Source organism: Andrographis paniculata, unplaced genomic scaffold (genome assembly GCF_009805555.1).
Source record: "Andrographis paniculata isolate CXL003 unplaced genomic scaffold, ASM980555v1 Contig77END, whole genome shotgun sequence".
Classification (NCBI taxonomy): Eukaryota; Viridiplantae; Streptophyta; class Magnoliopsida; order Lamiales; family Acanthaceae; genus Andrographis; species Andrographis paniculata.
The window spans coordinates 4661105-4675952 of NW_026137614.1; the positions used below are offsets into that span (position 1 = coordinate 4661105).

The 14848-nt window shown below is 32.2% G+C and overlaps 3 protein-coding genes across 8 annotated transcripts; all 3 read left to right on the plus strand.

Moving 5' to 3' along the window:
* Positions 1-1230: 1230 nt before the first annotated feature.
* Positions 1231-2960, plus strand: LOC127239389 (uncharacterized). The gene is made up of 2 exons (XM_051257503.1): positions 1231-1381; positions 2396-2960. The coding sequence occupies exons 1-2, from the start codon at positions 1240-1242 to the stop codon at positions 2809-2811; spliced, it is 558 nt and encodes a 185-aa protein (XP_051113460.1). The 5' UTR covers positions 1231-1239; the 3' UTR covers positions 2812-2960.
* A 1253-nt stretch (positions 2961-4213) lies between these two features.
* On the plus strand, positions 4214-5252 carry LOC127239329 (NAC domain-containing protein 90-like). Its single transcript, XM_051257425.1, has 3 exons — positions 4214-4595; positions 4681-4967; positions 5069-5252. The coding sequence occupies exons 1-3, from the start codon at positions 4397-4399 to the stop codon at positions 5189-5191; spliced, it is 609 nt and encodes a 202-aa protein (XP_051113382.1). The 5' UTR covers positions 4214-4396; the 3' UTR covers positions 5192-5252.
* A 3412-nt stretch (positions 5253-8664) lies between these two features.
* LOC127239250 (OVARIAN TUMOR DOMAIN-containing deubiquitinating enzyme 6) lies at positions 8665-13901 on the plus strand. 6 transcript variants are annotated; one of them, XM_051257323.1, is made up of 10 exons: positions 8665-8877; positions 9311-9358; positions 9446-10314; positions 10586-10747; positions 11928-12005; positions 12679-12757; positions 12846-12991; positions 13076-13141; positions 13228-13399; positions 13481-13901. In XM_051257323.1, exons 3-10 carry the CDS (start codon positions 9610-9612, stop codon positions 13696-13698), a joined length of 1626 nt encoding a protein of 541 aa, XP_051113280.1. In that variant the 5' UTR covers positions 8665-8877; positions 9311-9358; positions 9446-9609; the 3' UTR covers positions 13699-13901. The 6 variants fall into 6 exon arrangements, with proteins under 6 accessions (XP_051113280.1, XP_051113278.1, XP_051113277.1 ...); XM_051257321.1 differs by having other exon boundaries at positions 9456-10314; XM_051257324.1 differs by lacking the exon at positions 8665-8877 and adding an exon at positions 8914-9211 and having other exon boundaries at positions 9456-10314.
* The last annotated feature ends 947 nt before the right edge of the window (positions 13902-14848 follow it).

Sequence of the window (14848 nt, forward strand, 5' to 3'; positions counted from 1 at the left end):
TTTTCTTTTATATCCTTCTATCTAAGGTAAAACTCTATATTTTTTAATATTATAAGTATATATTTATATTTAAATCATATTTAGTTAATTTTATAATAATATAATACTTTATTTAAACATATTACTATAAATAAAATATATTTATTTATAATCATTAATTTTTTATATATTTATGAACTATATTACTAAAGATATTTTAAATAAATTAATAAGTTTAAACTTATTTTTTAAAAAAACTAATTTAACATAAAATATTACATTGAAAATATATTTGTTACTCTTTTTTCTATAGTTCAATTTATCATATTAAATATTTAATTAATTTAAATTATTTAGAGTTTGTTTGGTTTGTATTTTTATTTAAATAAAAAAAAAACTAAGAGTTTTTTTTAACCAACAATTGGAATAATTTTCCCTTCTCTTTATTCATTTTCTTTCAACATTTCCTAGTGCCTCTAATAACCTCTAAAGCCAGTTGTTTGTTAATGAAATTTTTTGTAATATTGTATAAAAAAAAAAAAAAGAAGTAAATATATCGAAGATGAACATACTAAAATGACAACATAAATATATTGAGTGTGGATGGAGATAATATACTTTTAACGGTGCAAGATAATACTCACTCCGTCATCTATTTTTTATTTTTAAAAAATAATCATACATTAATACTAAAATATCTTTTAACTTTTATTTAAATTACAAATATACCATTATATATACAATTACTTATACATTAAAGTCAAATAGCAAAAATATAAAAAACTCTTATATACTTCCGGTAACTAATAAAATAATATAATTTTTTAATCTATTATAAAACCCAAAGAACCTCTTTGATTTGGAAGGAGATTAAAAAATTGTGATTGAATTCAAAACTAAAATAATCCCATAAAGAACTAAAACAAACTATAAAATATTGAGACATGAATATTAATATAAAATACTAAATAATATCTTAAAAGAAACATGTCCTAAAATAATTAAATGGAATACATAGTAATTAAGTAGCCAATCTTGGTGGTTGGACTAAAAAAAAAAAAAAAACCTACAAACCCTTTTATTCATTAAAATCTTAAGACATCAACAACCAACTCTTCAAGCATTTGGGTCCTTAAATTTACTACATTGCTTACTTCTTGTAATAATGTAGATCAAGAATTAGTATAAATAGAAACCCCTTTGGGATGATGTTCTTTCATTGTAACAAAATATATATATATATATATATCACAAAAAATTATGGGCATTAGTCGATCTCAACGGCCGGTTGGCTTATTATTCTTTACCATTGCTCTTGCGATTGTGAATGTTGTTTACACGAGCCAAGTTCTCAAAGGATCCGTCGCTTGCCTTGATTGTGCTCACGGTGTTGATCTCTCGGGTATTTCCTTTATTTTGAGTACTTGAATTAATTATTTTCAATATTTTGAATGGTAGAAAGAATCTTCAGTCGAAAAATCATGTCATTTGATTTAGAACATAGTTTGATGTTTTAAAAATAAAATAAATGTTGAAATGTAATAATTTCGATGTGTATATAAAGCATGGAGGCAAATTCTTTGTTGGTGATTTGATTATGGAGAAACATATGTTATCTATGTTTATTATTGATGGAGTCAAATCAATATTATGCTGATTTGACTCAATTAGTAGAAAATTTGCGTCTATATTCATTATTTGTATGCATGGATGAAAAAAATTAATCATTTTTTCTAAAATAATAGCATATTCTAATATCAAATTTTCATCCAATACATTATATATATTATGTGCATAGACTATTTTCACTTAAAAAATAAAATTAAAAAATTAAGACACTCACACAAAAGCGGACATTTGTAAGATTTCACCTTTGAACTTTTGAATTTTGATCTGAAATAATTGTTTAACGTGATATAAAATATGTATTAACTAGTTGTTTTAAATGTAAAATTAAATTTTAGTATAATATAATAAATAAAAAATAGGTATATAATTTGATATTTTTGAAAAAAATTAAAAAATTAAAATCAGATGTAAAATTATTTACAAGTAAACACACCCAATCTATATACTCTATTCATTTACAGAAAATCAACATTAATACAAAATTATTTTTTATATTACCGAACTTTATAAGAAAAATAATATACTTTTACAAAAAAATTGTGATGGCTGCATAATTTAAAAAAAAAATTAAAATCAAATTACAAACAAATATAAAAAATTTCTAAATATATAATTTTAACACTTTCGTCCATTCTAACCAACCAGAATATTACCGCTACATGAAATTCATGATAGAGTTGGTAACCTCCTTTATATTTCATTTTAATTGTTTATATATATATATATATATATATATTTAATCATATAATCCTATTACACATATCGATCCATCGATGGTTTCTCCTAGGGTTCCAAGTCTTAGTAAAATGCGATAGCTCGAAGAAACTAGCCATGACATACACGCGGCAAGACGGCACTTTTGATACTGAACTTCCCTCCGATGGCCAAAATGTGTCTAAATCGAGCAATCCCGATAAGTGTATGGCAAAGATAATGGGTGGCCCTCACCAATTCTACATCCGGACCAACAATGCAATAATTCCCGTAGTCAAATCCATCGAATTTGGACACTCGACAGTGTCGAAACCTCTCGGATTCTACAAGAATTGTCCTCCAAAGAGCAAATGTGATGCCAAAGATTTTGGCTTCGAAGCATCCGAGGTTAAAAAACCCTTACCAGGACAAGGACAAGGGGAAGGGGAAGTTCATGATCCATCTACCTATAATTATATCCCATTTTTTCCTATTGTTGGTATACCTTAATTTGTACTAATTATTAATATGCAAATATATATATATATATGTGTGTGTGTTGAATAATTAAAGATGAGTAGTATGTGATTTCAGATTTATATTTATATGGTATTTGGTTGTAAGAATATTGAATAAGTTTGATTTTTGTGTGGTTTGATTTCTTTATATATAAGGGTTTGATTTATTAAAAATATGTTAGATTTGTATATGAAATGTGTTGTTTTAATAATAAAGATGAGTTGATTTGGTTTTCTTTTTTTTTTAAAAAAAAAAGGCTAATTTGTAGTTGTACAATATAATGAATACCTAGATGTGAGATATTGATCCAAGAAATACAAGTTTTTAACTATTGTTAGCATATTGTTTTTTTAAGGAAAAATGTTAAGAAATATTTTGTACATACTCAATTATTACTTTTATTTTTTAATTATTATTTTGGCAATATATTATAATTTTGTTATTTCAGTATATTGATCACACATGAATTTCTATCTTGGTCGCAGTGATTTGCACTTTATGAACCCTTTAATAAAATATATTATATATATATACACGTTACAATTTAACTAAAATTATATTTTTACACTAACATTTTTTCTACTTCAAGTCGCAAACACCCTCGTATGACGTTGCACCGATGTTCCTTGCACGATCGGTATGTCTCCAGGCGTCAGTCCGTCCATCATTTCATGCATACCTATATTTTTGTGCCCAGCGTGTGTCAGCGAGGCTTTTTATAGCTGACCCACAACTAGCCCATTCTGTCGCTCATCTCTGCACATTGTTTGGGACATCTATTGTTGTGGTTTGCACATTTTTGCTCTATGATCATCTTTAATGTGGTTTTTCCCTCACGAACAAAATTTTACAGCTCTGGCGCAACAACACCGTCGAGTATTCCTTCCCTCAAAGAGCACTCCCCTTTGAAATGTCCAGCTCCCGTTAGACATATTCTTCCTTGACATGCTATGCTTTCCTGCAGAGATCTTCATCATCGTCAATATCCGCTCTGATATCATATATGATGTGTTCAAAAGCTTGACATGTCCAGCGCCTAGGCCCTGTCCGCTCGGAGGCCCAAGCTAACCATCAGAAGCTTGAGTATACCATATAATATAGAAAAATTATACAAAATATATACCTAGACCAAGACATATCTCATCATACAAAACAAAAAAAACTCAATACACAGAGAACGGAATATGGGCGAGAATCTGAGTCCCAACTAGCAACCGTGACACTCGGCTTTGTTGACTGATTCCTACGACTGAGACATAACCCAAACACACACACACACACCCCCCCCCCCCCACACCCCACCCACCCAACACCTTACCTTCAATTTATTTCATTTGATTGCCGCGTCGAAACCCAACAATCGTTTTCTCTCTCTCTCTCTTTGCCATTTTTTTCTCAATCCACACGCTTGACGAACCCTCTCTCTCTTTCCCTCTCTCTCTCTCTCTCTATATATATTACACATAAGTGATATAATTATATCAGTTTATCCCCGCCATACCTATGCATAACAGTATGCTTATAGCACACAAAACAAATATTAAATAATAATAAATAAATAATATTTTTAGAGATAATGGGAGGATGGGGTACAGTGAAGGAGGGTAATCTCAGCCCCCCTCCACCACCCCCAGGATATCGATTTTACCCTACAGAGGAAGAACTCATCACCTTCTACCTTCACAATCACCTCCTCCATACCCATAACCAAACCCTAATTCGCCACGTCATCCCTCTCCTCAACATTTACAACTTCGACCCATGGCATCTCCCAAGCACGTTTTTTACTTTAATTAAATTCATTCATTCCAAAAACACGCTTTTAATTAAATATATATATATATAATTTTATAATTGCAGAGCATTCTGGGGAGCTCTGCCGCGGCGACACCGAGCAGTGGTTCTTCTTCACGGGGAGGCAGGACCGGGAGTCCCGCGGCGGCCGGCCCACCCGCAGCACCGCCTCCGGCTACTGGAAAGCCACTGGCTCGCCGAGCTACGTCCGCGCCGCCGCCGCCGGGAAGGTCATCGGCGTCAGGAAGTCGATGGTGTTCTACAAGGGGAAGGCTCCGATGGGGTGCAAGACCAAGTGGAAGATGAACGAGTACAGAGCCATCCAACAGGATCCCGCCACGTGTACCCCTCGGGTAAATTAAATAATTAATTAATTCGCAAAATTATTTTATTTATTTGTTTAACGAGTATTGGGATTTAATTTTAATTTAATTAATGATATAATTGGGCGCAGCTGCGGAATGAAGTGTCCCTCTGCAGAGTTTACGTGGTGTCCGGGAGCACAAGGGCGTTCGACCGCCGGCCGGAAGCTTTTCCGGCGACGGCGATCAAGATCGACAAAGAAGACAGATTGTAATTGAAATATATACTTCCTTGTCTTTACCGTCTCATATAAAGAATAATATTTGTTTTTTGAACTTAAATTTTTTTTAATATTAGTATTGTGTAATATAAATAATGTTTAATATATTGTAAATTATTTTAATATTATTTTTTTGAACTTAAATTTTTTTTAATATTAGTATTGTGTAATATAAATATTGTTTAATATATTGTAAATTAAAAAAATATTTATTATATTAGATAAGTACTACAATTACTAAATTAGACTCTTATTTTTTATACGAAGCATAATAAAAAATGGAATCATCTAACCCAAATTAATTCGATTAATGGAATTCTTACTTATAAAAATATAACAAAAAAAATAAATATTTTGTAAAAATTAAATACTTTAATATTTAGATATTAAAGTAATATTTTAACTAGAATTAAAAATAAATACTAAATAAGTATATATATATATATTTTTGACGTGAGAATTTGAATCCGATAATGCACCAAGCAAATAATATAGCATATAGAACCTAACGATATCAAAACTCATGACCTCATTTATCGAGTCAACGCGGGTGTGTTCATTGACGAAATATTTCTGATATATTTCTCGACTAAAATTATAAAAATACAATATATATATATATATAATACTTTCATTCATAATCACAAAAAATATTTATTCAATATAAATATTATTTTTAATATTAACAATATATTTTTTATATATCTAACATAAAAAATTGTACCAAAATAAAAATACTAAACAAGCACAGCGTTTATCCCTGCAAAATATATTTCAATATAAATTTAAGATAATAATTCCAATTCTTGACCAAAGTCGTGAGTGAGAAGTCAAGCATGACGTTTACAACAATAATTATTATTAAATTCATTGTAAATATATTTGTTCTTTTTCAAGGTTTAATGAAAAATAAATTTTAAATAAAATATATTACTTATATCTATTGCACAAACAAAATCTATCTCAATAAAAATTAATAATATATATACTCCTTTAGTCAATTCTCAATGTATCTATTTTATTATTTTAATTTATTTCCTTTAATATATTTATTTTTTTAGCAATTGCATTTTTTGTTTAAATAAAATAATATCATACTTAATATACTCCATAATAATACAAAAGAATGCCAAATATATTGTTTTAAAATTTAAGAAAAAATATTTTTACTATACTATAATTTATAATATACTAATATTCTAAAATTTATGTAAAATAAATAAATAAATAACCACTTACATTGAGACGGACAAAAAAGTGTAAAAATAACTAATTCAATATTTTAGTGCAAAATATTAAATGTTGGGTTTTGGGCAATAATTTTGGCCCAGCCCAAATCTTTGTCCGAATTTTTTTTTAGCCCAATTTGTATTAGATCCATTGGGCCACTATTGTCTTCATCTGATTTAAGCCGTCCATTTCCTAGGGATTTAGGTCATTTCTTTATGATTTTTTATAAAATGCTTTTTTTTTTTTTTAACTTTTGCTTTTAAAAAATATAGTAAATTTTTTTAAAAAAAAAATTCCACGTATTCGTCAGGTGTCGTTGACTTGACAGACACGTGTCATCCAATGAGCCATGCAAATGACACGTAGTCATCTCCGGCGCCTGAGAGCTAAAAATGATAAAAATTTTTGGTTACAAGAATAGTTTGAGACATACTGCAATTACGAGATTAAAGTAATAAAGATATCTAGTTACGGTACTAAAAAAAATTAATTTACTCAAAATTTTAGAAAAATACGACAAGAAACAACACGACGAGGAAAAAGATGACATAAAGTGAGTGAGCGGCGGAACGAGAGATTATAAATTAAGTTAGAGTGTGTTTGTTTTGTGTTTTTTGGTTTCAAAATTATGATGTGATATATAGAGAATTATGCAGATAAGACAAAAATAATAAAGGTATAGAATATTACTCTTTTCGTCATTTAAATTTATTCTCACTTTTTTTTTTTTTGTTATCTAAATTTATTTCTATTTCCTTTTCTAGTAAAAAAATATAATTTTTTTTAACAAAAAAAAGTAAAAATTTATATTCTTACATATTTTTCTTAAAATCCGTGATCGGAGAAATGTGTTATAAAAAAAAACAAACCGTTACCATTTTTTTTTATGATAACATAGGAACCTGCAACCGCTACCCGAAAATGATGCACTGGATAAATTCAAGTTGAGCTTAATACTCTGCAAAACCGTTACATTTTTTTATTCCTTCGTATAATTGGACGAGTGGATTTGTTTTGTTTGGTGGGTGGGTGGGTTTATTAATTGGGTGGGTGGGTTTTTATTAATTGGGTGAGTGTAACGGATTTGGGTTAATTTGAGTTGGATTAGATTTGTAATTAATGGATTAATATAATCATATTTATGTAAATATATGATAGGTAATTATAGAAATTTAGAAAGGTAAAAGTGATTTTACTTTAAAGAAAAAAATAAAAAAAATAAATTTAGATGATAATAATAATATAAAAAATACTAGAATAAATTTGAATGAGATAAAATATGTAATTTTTTATTTTTTTTGAAAATTTCACATCAAAATAATTGTGGAAAACAATAAAAACATAAAACAAATACTCCAATGCAATGTTTTGTAGGATTTGTTCTTTTTTTTTTATTTTAATACAAAATTAATATTATTCACCTAACATAATTTTTAATAAATATACATTATTTTTTTTACAAAATAATATATAAAAAAACTATTTAAATAAAAACTCAAACCAATCTCTTAATTCAAATTACAACTAACTAAATCCTTTTAGCATTGTATTTGTACATGATAGAGGTTAAAATAAAAAATAAAAAATTAAAGCTATTTTACAAAACATAAAAGCTCGTCTATTAATATTTTTTGAAATTTCGGTACTATTAAATTTATTTTTAAAAAATTATATCAAGTATTTTTTTTCAAAATATTAATGTGTTTATTCGTGGGATTTTAATTTTAATAATAAAATTTTAAATTGAAATAATTATGTAATATGATATAAATATACATTAATATTTTATTTTAAATGTAAAAATAAATTTTAGTATAATATAATAAATAAAAAATAAATTTTTTATTATTATTTTTTAAAAAAATTAAAATTAAAAAATTATGATAAAATCACCAAAGTAAACAATTTTATATTATTTCAAAACTCAAAAAATCTTTCTAAAATGTAATAAATAATTATAAAATAATGCGGTCATTTTAAAAATATTTGTAATAATGAAATTTACAGTTCGTAAGTACTATTAAAATAATAATACATTTCTTAATTATTTAATATAAAATATTATTTTTTATATTCATATAAAAAAATATCATTTCATAAATTAAATAATAATTATTATAAAAAAAGTAAAAAGCCACGTGGCAGTAATGGCAAAATCGGAAGAAAATATAATAAAATAAATTGGAGAGTCACGTGCCTTTTCCCTTATTTTCCTTCCTATTTAAAACTCAGCCTTCCATTCTTTCTCCTCAAACAGAACCGCTTTCTCTCTCTCGCTCTACCTATACATACACACACATATATGTATGTAGAGAGTGAATTCACGCACTCTCTCTCTTTCTCACTCTTTCTTTCTTTGTCCTGAAGCTTTCTCCGCTGTGGTGGTGGCGTTCCCTGGACAAGACTTTTAGGGAAATTTCACTTCCACTGTCCTCGCTTCATTGTCGATGGTGAGTCCTTTCACTGCAACCCGGGGCGGTGGGTGGGTGGTCAACCCTAGGGCTCATTTCTTGCCTTGATTTCACTTTTCCTTACTGCGTTTGAGTTGATGAATTGAGTCTCTATATTTTTAGAATTGGTTGGTAGCCGATTTCTTTTTCTCCGGGATTTACGAATCTTGAACTGTATTCGATTAATCGGTGGTGGGGGGTTTGGGCGGATTTGTCCATGAACGATTTCCGGATATTGTCGTCGGTCGAGGGGTTTGTGTTTGTCGATGATGAAATTTAATCCTCCATGCTCTACGATTTTTTTTTGTTTCGGAATTTTGCTTTCTTTGAGATAGTGAGTATCGATTGCGATTTCTGTGTGTGATTTTCCTTTGATTCGATGTCGATGTTTATGATTTGTGATTGTGTTTACTTTCTTGAATCTTGTTTGCAGTTGTGAAACTGTGGAGGTGATTGTTTCTTAATCTAGGGCTTTATACGGGTAAAACTTTGTCTACTTTATCTCAACGAGGGTTTAATTGTTTAAGAATAAAAGGTTTGGAGGTTAAGGTCTCATGAGAATTGTTAGGGGAATGCAGAAATCGATTCGCGAGGAGAGCTTACTTGGCTGGAAGAACAATTCACTTGCATTTGGAATTGGTGTGACTGCTCCCAAGGCCAGAACCCGCAACAAGTATAAACCTGCCATTTTCGGTCTCTAATTCTGTCGAGGAGACAGGGTTACGCTACACCATGACTCGAATTGTAGTGCAGCGAGGTTCTGCTAGTTCACCATCTTCATCTAACCAAAACAGATCGTCGGCGTCGTCCAGTTCTTCTCCATCATCATCTTCTTCCCCCTCCTTGCCGCAGCAGCAGGATTCTGGAATTGGCCAGGTTGTACCGGCAGCTAAGGATGAAAATTTGGTAGAAGAACTGCCTGAGCAGATTGTCGTGGATGAGTTTTTGGAGTCTTGTGAGGTTTCAGAGAGCAAAAGTGAGGAAAATACAGGCGAGAGTCTTTCTGCAGGAACTGTGAACCTCGATCAACATGAAGATGAAAAGCTTGGAGAGGATGAGAATGTGCGAAATGAGGATGTTATAGTTTCTGGAAATCTGCTTCAAGGATTGGGTGGTCTGCCAGTTGTGGATGAAGAAAATGATGGAGCTGTTGGAAGTTCTTGCCAAGTGGTTACTGGCTGCTCGTATCCACCCCCGCCTCCAGTGCCACCTCCGAAGCCTTCATCAATGAGCTCAAGCCCTAGGAGGTTTGCGTCTGCTGACTCAAATGCAGTTCGGATTGGTTCATCCAGGAGAGCTGCTGGTCGGGCCAGTGTATCGAGCAGGTCATCTCCAACTGGATCCCGGCCATCATCACCCCGGTCTCATTCTGAAGGTGAAGGATATAACAGTGCTGATGAACAGGGCCCATGCTATAGCTCGTCTTATGATGACACTGTGAGTTTCATAATTTTAATTCAAGTTGTAGTTTCAATTAATCTCATGTCTTTGAAGTTTGATCTGTGTTCTTTTGTCGTCCCGATCTATTTAAGTAGAAGTATATTATATGTTAGCTTTCTGTTATGATGATAAATTGTCATTTGTCGTTATTGATAGTCCAAGTAAATGCTATCTGTTGATGCTTATCCATGTTTGTCGTGGAGTAGAAAGATTGTGTTCCACATTTTAGTGAGACAGGTGCATTAATTATCGTATGTTTTGCTTGAAGGAGCGAGAACGTCAGTTTGAGGTTGAGTTAAGGAGGGTTAAAAGCTTGGAAGTGAGGAAAATGATGGAGGATGGGAACTGTCTTTTCCGCGCTGTCGCAGATCAAGTCTATGGTGACTCTGAAGTGTATGATTTGGTTAGGCAGATGTGCATCGACTATATGGTAAGTGAGTTTTGTCGTTTCCGCGAATTGATTGTGTCTTGTTTCAGTTTGTTTTTTTCCGTATTTTGGACTTGCATGTGTCGGAATTTGGGGTGAAAGGTCTCTTCTTTATCAACTTTGGATGACACTTAAATGCTTTGGCTATACCTTGATTGGCTGCAACCCACTTTTCCTAGTTTTCAACAAACGGTATTGCTTTATGTTCTCATATGATTTGTCCGTTAACACGTTATCCTATGGGAGTTCATTCATTATGGTCTTTTGTGCCTGAACGGTTGGCATTTGTGATATGGAACATAATCTTTGTTTTTCTATTCATAGTCGTTAAGATTTTTCACAAAATCATTTTTGTAACAATTAATATACATCACGTGGTTTCAAAACTAGTTCGGTGTGACGCCAGAGAAAGTTGTAAGCAGTGTGAGTTATTATTTAATGTATTTGTTTCTATTAGGTTGCAGTATTTGGATTTACTCTGTTCTACGTATTTTCAAACTTAGACACGGGTTTACATTATATTCTAACAATTGGCAATGCCTCTTAGGTCATAGAATTTAGAAATGGATTCGTGTTGTGTATTATCTATATTTGCAGTTGTACTATAACTATTTAGCGCCCAAAGTTTCGTTGTGATAGAAATCAGAAACATGAAAAATTGTGATTTTTTTTAGCATAGCAAGCATAACTATTCAGTGTTTCAAGATGTTAATGTGATATTTCCACTTAGAGATACCGAAGATCCATGATAGCTGATTTAATATATGTTGAACTGGACGAAGCTTTCACTAAAACTTAGTAAGATTGTTAATTTTGTGTAGAGGAGTACTATTAACATTTTATTCGACATGGTAAATCAACCCTAGAACTTAGGTTTGATGAGCTTCTGGCCGTATCTCAAAATCTCTTGTTTCCACCCTCTTGTTTTTTGCTCGATGAACTGCTCTTTCTGCAGTCTAGCTGTTCGACAATGGCTGTCCTAGTTGAGCTATGTCATTTAGTATTTTGAATTTTATCATTGTGTAATTATTAGCCGTATGGATTTTTTTTCATCATTTTAACAATAATATGCCATATAAATGTGTCGGAGCATTTAGGTGCCATACACATGTATATACGATCAAAACTGTTCCAACAATTCAGCATACTTAATTCTCCCCCAATTTTGAATTTCTATGCGCAGGAACGGGAGAGGGATCACTTCTCACAGTTTATCACAGAAGGCTTCACTTCATACTGTAAGCGGAAAAGAAGAGACAAGGTATTGGTATTAGAGTTTTATTACGAAGCTATTTTAATGGGGACATTTTTTCCTTTGCAATATGACATCTGATAATGAACATCTTTTACTAGGCTGTCTAGTTTGTAGGTGTGTCGTAGGATTTTGATTTCGCTAATCTAAGTTTTACTCCATTTGGTAATGTGTTACATTAAGGTAAATGAAGTGCTCGATGCACCCTGTAATTTTCAAATTTTCCTGTCCTTTTTGGCAGCATAATGTTGTTTGCTACTTTGACGGAGAAGAAAACATTAATTAAATGTCGAATAAGCAGTGTGGCACACACTTGATTTCATTTCAACGTAAATTTAGAAATCAAGGAACTGGTTATTTATGTTAGTGTATAATCCGTGATAGAAATCACAAAGGAGATTGATAAGGCCATCTATTTTTGTGTTACCGATGTAAATTATTCACCAAAATTACTAATACTGAATACCAAGTCACTCCTTTAATGGGCTCCATTTCATGGTTGCTGTTTGTTCGATGCGCGTAAAATGCTTCACTCATTTTCTGGAAAATAGTTTCTTTATCTGACTCGTCGTTGAATTTCTGTGTTCATATTTTGGGGGATTCGAGCTGATCAGTGGTGATTATTGAATAGCATTATTTCATATGATTTATTTAGTAATTCGGCCTCTGTGATGGCTTGCAGGTCTATGGAAATAACATCGAGATCCAGGCTTTATCGGAAATGTACAATAGGCCAATTCACATACACTCTTACAGCACAGGTGCACGATTGAGTTTCGCTATTCATTCCTGTAGTGAACCTACTTTCCGATTATTTTCCGATTTAACCAATCACATTCTTGCTTCTAGAGCCTATAAACATTTTCCATGGAAGCTACAGTACGGATACGCCTCCGATAAGACTCAGCTACCACCATGGCAATCACTACAACTCTCTTGTTGATCCGCGCCGACTCGCCATTGGTGCTGGACTTGGATTTAGCTCTCTACAAGGAGTAAGTCGACATCCATCCACCGTTAATTTAATTCCGAAATCTGCGTAACGTAATTCATTATCTATTGTTTTCTGTATTCGGCAGACAAATGTCGACAAGGATCAGGTCAAAGCAGCTATCAAGGCTCAACAGGATCAACAGATTGACAATGTAATTTTCTGTCGACAATAACGAAACCTTTTTAATCAATTGCACATCAAATGACACGATTCCCCCCCCCCCCCCCCTTTCCGTAGGCACTTCTTGCGGAAGGACGATTCTACTCTGATCTTGAGCTGACGGAGAAGGAAATGGAACGGATGGTGATGGAGGCTTCACGGGCTGAATATGTTGCGGACGACAAATTCAAGCAACTCAGTTTAAAAGAGTCCTCGACTTCTAAAGCCGAGCCATCTTCTTCCGCAGCCCGTGAGTATTTCTGTTAGTTATACGACTTCCCGTTCCGATTTATACGACCGACTCACCGACTAAGTTATTATTCAACGCCAGGTTCATCGGGAAGCGAGGCAAGCCAAGGAGCGCGTGAGTCGGGTTCTCCGGGATCGGTTCTGAACAGCAGCATGCAGATCATGCTGTCGATGGGATTCAGCTATCTACAAGTGATGGAGGCTTACAGCATCTTCGGGGACGACGTGGATTCCATGGTTTGTTACTTGATAGAAACGAGCGGCAACAGCCGACGTAAAGGAAAGGCAACTGAGGGGTGATGACGAAACTGTGTTCTTCCCTGCCGTCTCCTCGTCAGGTCTCTTAAAACTTCTCTTTTGCTCTATATATATATATATATTGACGAAAAGAGATTGTTGAAACTTACAAACCTACCTATCGTTTTAAGGCGTCGTGCAGCTAGCTATCTTGACTTGATAGAAATATTCAATAAGATGAAAGACTTGGAACCCGTTTCTATGCATGCATTATAAATATCGTCTTAGTAACTCTTTTATTAGACTACTTATGCTTCAATCGGATCGGTGGTTGAAATTATGTCGTAGAATTATTGGTTTTGTTGGATTAGGTTTAGGAATTATGTGAATAGGGAGGGAATCGACGAGAAAGGACTCTTTAAGGGTTCGGTTTCACATTGAGATCATACATCGGGCGTTGTTTGATCGCCGTCACATTGTTGGATTAGATTTGAGGGTTTTAAGTGAAGAATGGGAGAATCGATTTTTCGGTGCCAAGAAAGGGTTTAGGGTTTCGGGTTTGCATTGAAGGTCATCGGGCATGTTGTTCTTGTTCGATCCCGGTCTTGTTCTTGGCTCATATGTTTGATAGATGCTTTTTTTGGTAGATTGGGGATTGCATTGAAATACTAATATATTATTATAGGAAAATGTGAGTTATATAGTAGAAAAGATTGAAATGGAATTTAAAGAGAACAACAAATCATGTATGCTTTGATATTCTTTTATTGTTCGGTATGTTATATATGTATTAGTTCCTTGCATTACATGTTAGAAAATATTTTGCTTAAATATATTTATATTCCCTCCAGCGTCAAGGTTGTCATTTGTTATTTTCGTCCATCCCAAAACAAAGTTACAATTTTCTAGTAATTGTACTATATACTTAACCTAATAAATACCCTTTCAACTTACCATATATTACACAAATGCTATTACTTTAATATTATACAATACTAATAGGGTATTTTCGTTTTTGTCATCACAATTTATTATAATATTAATATTAAAAAATTTATGTGCAAAAAAGTAAACGGAAACCTTGTTTTGGGAGGGAGGGAGTATAATATATATATATATATATATGATTAAAGATGTCAAAATTGTCCATAACTCCCTTGTGGTTTCGAAACTCAGCGGAAATTCCTCTATTTTAAAAATTGCATGGTACCCT

What these genes read in the sequence shown, in the direction of transcription:
- LOC127239329 (XM_051257425.1), top strand. Translation starts at nt 4,397, where the DNA reads ATGGGAGGATGGGGTACAGTGAAGGAGGGTAATCTCAGCCCCCCTCCA. An exon ending in CGACCCATGGCATCTCCCAA is followed by an intron (nt 4,596 to 4,680) that starts GCACGTTTTTTA and finishes TTATAATTGCAG; the next exon opens with AGCATTCTGGGGAGCTCTGC. An exon ending in CCGCCACGTGTACCCCTCGG is followed by an intron (nt 4,968 to 5,068) that starts GTAAATTAAATA and finishes AATTGGGCGCAG; the next exon opens with CTGCGGAATGAAGTGTCCCT.
- LOC127239250 (XM_051257320.1), top strand. Translation starts at nt 9,610, where the DNA reads ATGACTCGAATTGTAGTGCAGCGAGGTTCTGCTAGTTCACCATCTTCA. An exon ending in AGCGGAAAAGAAGAGACAAG is followed by an intron (nt 12,006 to 12,678) that starts GTATTGGTATTA and finishes GATGGCTTGCAG; the next exon opens with GTCTATGGAAATAACATCGA. An exon ending in GCCATCTTCTTCCGCAGCCC is followed by an intron (nt 13,400 to 13,480) that starts GTGAGTATTTCT and finishes ATTCAACGCCAG; the next exon opens with GTTCATCGGGAAGCGAGGCA.
- LOC127239389 (XM_051257503.1), top strand. Translation starts at nt 1,240, where the DNA reads ATGGGCATTAGTCGATCTCAACGGCCGGTTGGCTTATTATTCTTTACC. An exon ending in TCACGGTGTTGATCTCTCGG is followed by an intron (nt 1,382 to 2,395) that starts GTATTTCCTTTA and finishes GGTTTCTCCTAG; the next exon opens with GGTTCCAAGTCTTAGTAAAA.